The 5,977-nt window shown below is 63.9% G+C and overlaps 2 protein-coding genes across 2 annotated transcripts in view; one reads left to right on the top strand and one right to left on the bottom strand.

Annotated features, from left to right (window-relative positions):
* The window catches only part of KAT5 (lysine acetyltransferase 5), a 14,490-nt gene extending 9,949 nt beyond the window's left edge, over positions 1–4,541 (top strand). Inside the window, 3 exon segments of the mRNA XM_059872290.1 lie at positions 929–1,088; positions 2,003–2,084; positions 3,988–4,541. Of these exon segments, the coding sequence (XP_059728273.1) occupies positions 929–1,088; positions 2,003–2,084; positions 3,988–4,122 (377 nt within the window). The 3' untranslated portion in view covers positions 4,123–4,541.
* Positions 4,331–5,977, bottom strand: RNASEH2C (ribonuclease H2 subunit C). The gene is made up of 4 exons (XM_059872294.1): positions 5,675–5,977; positions 5,373–5,503; positions 5,123–5,242; positions 4,331–4,749 (listed from the first exon to the last, which is right to left on the bottom strand). The coding sequence occupies exons 1-4, from the start codon at positions 5,814–5,816 to the stop codon at positions 4,702–4,704; spliced, it is 441 nt and encodes a 146-aa protein (XP_059728277.1). The 5' UTR covers positions 5,817–5,977; the 3' UTR covers positions 4,331–4,701.

The following is a 5,977-nucleotide window of genomic DNA, read 5'->3' as shown; positions in this document are numbered from 1 at the left end:
TGGGACCCCCAAACCCACCCCAAACCCACCCCCACACACCCCAAACCCACCCCCACACACCCCAAACCCTGGGACCCCCAAACACACCCCCAGACACCCCAAACACACCCCCACACACCCCAAACCCACCCCCACACACCCCAAACCCACCCCCAGACACCCCAAACACACCCCCAGACACCCCAAACACACCCCCACACACCCCAAACCCACCCCCACACACCCCAAACACACCCCCACACACCCCAAACCCACCCCCAGACACCCCAAACACACCCCCACACACCCCAAACCCACCCCCACACACCCCAAACCCACCCCCAAACACACCCCAAACCCACCCCAAACCCAGGAACCCCCAAACCCACCCCCACACACCCCAAACCCACCCCCACACACCCCAAACCCACCCCAAACCCACCCCCAAACACACCCCAAACCCACCCCCACACACCCCAAACCCACCCCCAAACCCTGGGAACCCCCAAACCCACAGGGACCCCCAAAAGGCACCCAAAAATCTCCTGGAAGTCTTAAAAATATTCGGGAGGTGAAAATAACCCCAAGGGACTCCCCCAAACCTGCAGGGACCTGTCCTGGCCCTGTCCCTCACCTGTCCCTCCCCTGTCTCACCTGTCCCCTCTGTCCCACTTGTCCCAGCCCTGTCCCTCACCTGTCCCTCCCCTGTCTTACCTGTCCCTCCCCTGTCCCACCTGTCCCTCACCTGTCCCACCTGTCCCTCACCTGTCTCACCTGTCCCTCCCCTGTTTTACCTGTCCCTCCGCTGTCCCTCACCCTTCCCTCCCCTGTCCCTCCCCTGTCCCCTCTGTCCTACCTGTCCCCAGCTGTCCCAGCCCTGTCCCTCACCTGTCCCTCCCCTGTCCCCTCTGTCCCTCCCCTGTCCCTCACCTGTGCCCACCTGTGCCAGGTTACGAGCTCTCCAAGGTGGAGGGCAAGACGGGCACCCCCGAGAAGCCGCTCTCGGACCTGGGGCTGCTCTCCTACCGCAGTTACTGGTCCCAGACCATCCTGGAGATCCTCATGGGGCTCAAGGCCGAGGCCGGCGAGCGGCCCCAGATCACCATCAAGTGAGACACGCCCCCTTCCCGCCGCCACGCCCCCTTCCCGCCGCCACGCCCCTTCCTTGCGGCCACATTCCCCTTATAAAGCCACACCCTGCACTGAGCTCCGCCCACCACAGAGCAATGCCCAATATGGGCAGCTTGCCCAGGCCACACCCCTTTCCCTGAGGCTCCACCCCTTCCCAAAGCTCCGCCCACCACAGAGCAATGCCCAATATGGGCAGCTTGCCCAGGCCACACCCCTTTTCCTGAGGCTCCACCCCTTCCCAAAGCTCCGCCCACCACAGAGCAATGCCCAATATGGGCAGCTTGCCCAGGCCACACCCCTTTCCCTGAGGCTCCACCCCTTCCCAAAGCTCCGCCCACCACAGAGCAATGCCCAATATAGGCGGCTCAGGCCCTGCCCCTTCATAAAGCCACGCCTCTTTTCCTGAGGCTCCACCCCTTCCCAAAGCTCTGCCCACACAGGAATACCCAATATGGGCGGCTCATCAGGCCACGCCCACTTGCAGAAGACACACCCTTTTGCGCCAAGGGAACCACGCCCTCCTCAAAGCTCCACCCACCACACAGCCACACCCAACACAAGGCCACACCCCTGAGACTCCACCCACCTGTCAATCAATGCTCAGCATTGCAGAACACCTCCAGGCCACGCCTCCAGATTTAAACCACGCCCCCATATTTGAGGCTCCACCCCCTCATTTTCCCAACCTGGGGGGGGTTTGGGGGTGCCAGGTGGGTCTGGGGGTGTGGGGGGGAGTCTGGGGGGCGCTGGGGGGTCAGGGGGCTTTGGGGGGGGTCTGGGGGGGTCAGGGGGTGTTTGGGGGTCGGGGGGGGGTCAGGGGGTGTTGGGGGGGGTCAGGGGGTGTTGGGGGGGGTCAGGGGGTGCAGCCCCCCCTCATTTCCCCCTCCCCCAGTGAGATCAGCGAGATCACCAGCATCAAGAAGGAGGACGTGATCTCCACCCTGCAGTACCTGAACCTCATCAACTACTACAAGGTGCGGCCCCACACACCTGGGGGGGCCCCACACACCTGGGGGGGTCCCACACACCTGGGGGGACCTGGGGTGGGGGCCCAACACACCTGGGGGGGCCATGAAATATCTCCCTGTGTCCGCCTTTGGACACCTGAGTGCCACACAAAACTGTGCCTCACCTGTGCACACCTGTGGAGGGTCAGTGCATCCTGACACACCTGTACACACCTGTAGGGTCAGTACATCCTGACACACCTGTACACACCTGTCTCACCTGTGCACACGTGTATGCACCTGTGCACACCTGTCCCACCTGCAGGGTCAGTACATCCTTACACACCTGTCCCACCTGTGCACACCTGTCCCACCTGTCTCACCTGTGCACACCTGTAGGGTCAGTACATCCTGACACACCTGTACACACCTGTCCCACCTGTGCACACCTGTCCCACCTGTCCCCGCAGGGTCAGTACATCCTGACACACCTGTACACACCTGACTCACCTGTCCCCGCAGGGTCAGTATATCCTGACACACCTGTACACACCTGACTCACCTGTGCACACCTGTATGCGCCTGTGCACACCTGTCTCACCTGCAGGGTCAGTACATCCTTACACAACTGTCCCACCTATGCACACCTGTCCCACCTGTCCCCGCAGGGTCAGTGCATCCTGACACACCTGTACACACCTGTGCACATTTGTCTCACCTGTGCACACCTGTAGGGTCAGTACATCCTGACACACCTGTACACACCTGTCCCACCTGTCCCCGCAGGGTCAGTACATCCTGACACACCTGTCCCACCTGTCTCACCTGCAGGGTCAGTACATCCTGACACACCTGTACACACCTGTCCCACCTGTCCCCGCAGGGTCAGTACATCCTGACACACCTGTCCCACCTGTCCCCGCAGGGTCAGTACATCCTGACACACCTGTCCCACCTGTCCCCGCAGGGTCAGTACATCCTGACACACCTGTCCCACCTGTCCCACCTGTCCCCGCAGGGTCAGTACATCCTGACACACCTGTGCACACCTGTCCCACCTGTCCCCGCAGGGTCAGTACATCCTGACACACCTGTCCCACCTGTCCCCGCAGGGTCAGTACATCCTGACACACCTGTCCCACCTGTCCCCGCAGGGTCAGTACATCCTGACACACCTGACACACCTGACCCACCTGTCCCCGCAGGGTCAGTACATCCTGACACACCTGTCCCACCTGTGCACACCTGTCCCTGCAGGGTCAGTACATCCTGACACACCTGTCCCACCTGTCCCTGCAGGGTCAGTACATCCTGACACACCTGTGCACACCTGTCCCTGCAGGGTCAGTACATCCTGACACACCTGTCCCACCTGTCCCCGCAGGGTCAGTACATCCTGACACACCTGTCCCACCTGTCCCACCTGTCCCCACAGGGTCAGTACATCCTGTCCCACCTGTCCCACCTGTCCCCGCAGGGTCAGTACATCCTGACACACCTGTCCCACCTGTCCCACCTGTCCCCACAGGGTCAGTACATCCTGTCCCACCTGTCCCACCTGTCCCCGCAGGGTCAGTACATCCTGACACACCTGTCCCACCTGTCCCCGCAGGATCAGTGCATCCTGACACACCTGTACACACCTGTCCCACCTGTGCACACCTGTCCCACCTGTCCCCACAGGGTCAGTACATCCTGACACACCTGTCCCACCTGTTCCTGCAGGGTCAGTACATCCTGACACACCTGTCCCACCTGTCCCACCTGTCCCCGCAGGGTCAGTACATCCTGACACACCTGTCCCACCTGTCCCACCTGTCCCCGCAGGGTCAGTACATCCTGACACACCTGTCCCACCTGTCCCACCTGTCCCCGCAGGGTCAGTACATCCTGACACACCTGTACATACCTGTCCCACCTGTCCCCGCAGGGTCAGTACATCCTGACGCTCTCCGAGGACATCGTCGAGGGCCACGAGCGCGCCATGCTCAAGCGCCTGCTGCGCATCGACGCCAAGTGCCTGCACTTCACCCCCAAGGACTGGAGCAAGCGCGGCAAGTGGTGAGGCCACGCCCCGGCCACGCCCACCCGGGCCACGCCCATCCGGGCCACGCCTCGGCGGACCACGCCCTGCCGGACCACGCCCTGGCAGGCCACACCCCAGGCACGCCCTGCCAGGCTGGGCCGCACCCTGCCCGGCCACGCCCCACCGGGCCACGCCCCATTCGTTACGTGGTGCCGCTCATTAAAAAACACCTGGCCCCGCCCACACCTGGCGCTGCAAATCCTTTATTGGCCATTAAAAGGGTGGGGTGTTATCAGGCCACACCCACTGTGGGAGTGGCACTAGGTGAGGGTGTGGCTTTGGGAGGCTCCACCCACAGCAGGAGTGGCTTCATTTGTGGGTGGAGCCTCCTCTGAACATATCTGGTCTTTTAATTAAAGTAGGTGGAGCTTCCACAGGCTCCACCCACACTGGGAGGAGCTTCAGGCGCTCTGTGTTAAATAAGCCCCACCCACTGGGTGCGGCCAGCTCTGTTAATGAGATGGGTGTGGCTTTAAAGGCTCTGCCCATTCTGGGTGTGGCTCCAGTTGGTCCATAGATGTCATGGGGAGAAGCTCCACCCCTTCTGGGTGTGGCCTGTCATGGCTCCACCTCCTCATCGCCATCCTCGGTCACAGGGGCGTGGAGCTGGGGGAGGGGCAGGGTGAGGGGGGGCTCAGGGACCCCCAAATGAGACCCCAGACCCCCCCAAACCTGACCCTGGATCCCCAAATGTGACCCCAGACCCCCCAAAGAGACCCCAGCCCCCCAAAATGTGACCTCAACCTCCCCAGATGTGACCCTGGAGCCCCCAGATGTGACCCCAAACCCCCCAAGGTGACCCCAGCCCCCCCCAGTGCGCCCCCAGCCCCCCCAAATGAGACCTCCACTCCCCCCATATGACCCTGGACCCCCCAAACTTGACCTAAACCCCCAAAAATGGGATCCCAACCCCCCCAAACCCGACCCCAGCCCCCCCAAAGGTGCCCCCCTGCCCCCCCAAAGTTGCCCCCAGACTCACGGCCTGGGCCAGGGGTCCCCACTGCAGGGCCCGGGCCAGGCCCCGCCCGGGGGGGGGGGCGCTGTCACCCCCCCAGTCCGTGATGGCCCCGAAGGTCCCTGTCACTGTCACCGACCCGGCCTGGGGGGCAAAGGGCAGGGGGGACACGGGGCTGAGACCCCCGGGGGGGGCTGAGACCCCCGGGAGGGGAAGAGAGGGGGGGGGGGGGTGTCTCTGCCCCACGGGGGAATTCTGGGGGTCTCTGCCTCACCTGGGGGTCCCCGAGCTCGCCCAGGGGGGGCTCTCCGGGCTCCCCCCCCCTCAGCACGACCCCCGTGTAGCCGGGGGGCAGCGGCAGCTCGCGACCCCCCAGACGGCGCCCCCGGAACGAGGCCCAGAGCTCTGGGGGAAGGAGGGGGGGGGGGGGGTACTGAGTGAGGTGGGGAGGGACCCTCAAAAACCTCCCCGGGACCCCCAAACCCGCCCCCAGCCCATTCCCGAGCCCCCCCACCTCACTCCCGCCCCCCCAAATGCAGGAGCCCCCTCAGGATCCCCCCCAGTCTGAGCCCTCACCGCCGCCCGGGCCGGGCCGGGCCCGCAGGAAGGCGGCCACGGGCGCGGGCCCGTCGTGCTGGATCCGGCAGGGCAGGAGCTGGACAGGGAGCGGCTCCGGGGGAGCCCCGGGGGGGACCCGGACCCGAACCGGAACCGCCATTTTTGAGAGGGGAAATTGGGGAGGGTGGAAGTGACGTCACAGGAAGCCGGAAGCGGTATGGAAGCGTCCAGGGAGGAAACAAAGATGGCGGTGCTCATAGGAGGAAAGATGGCGGAAGTTGGAGGGGCAAGGAATGATGGGGGATGTAGTTTTGGGTCGGA

The sequence above is a fragment of the Haemorhous mexicanus genome, chromosome 35 (assembly GCF_027477595.1).
Source record: "Haemorhous mexicanus isolate bHaeMex1 chromosome 35, bHaeMex1.pri, whole genome shotgun sequence".
In the NCBI taxonomy this organism is placed as follows: domain Eukaryota; kingdom Metazoa; phylum Chordata; class Aves; order Passeriformes; family Fringillidae; genus Haemorhous; species Haemorhous mexicanus.
Note: the sequence above shows the minus strand (reverse complement) of the source record. Positions and strands in the feature narration are given on the sequence as shown.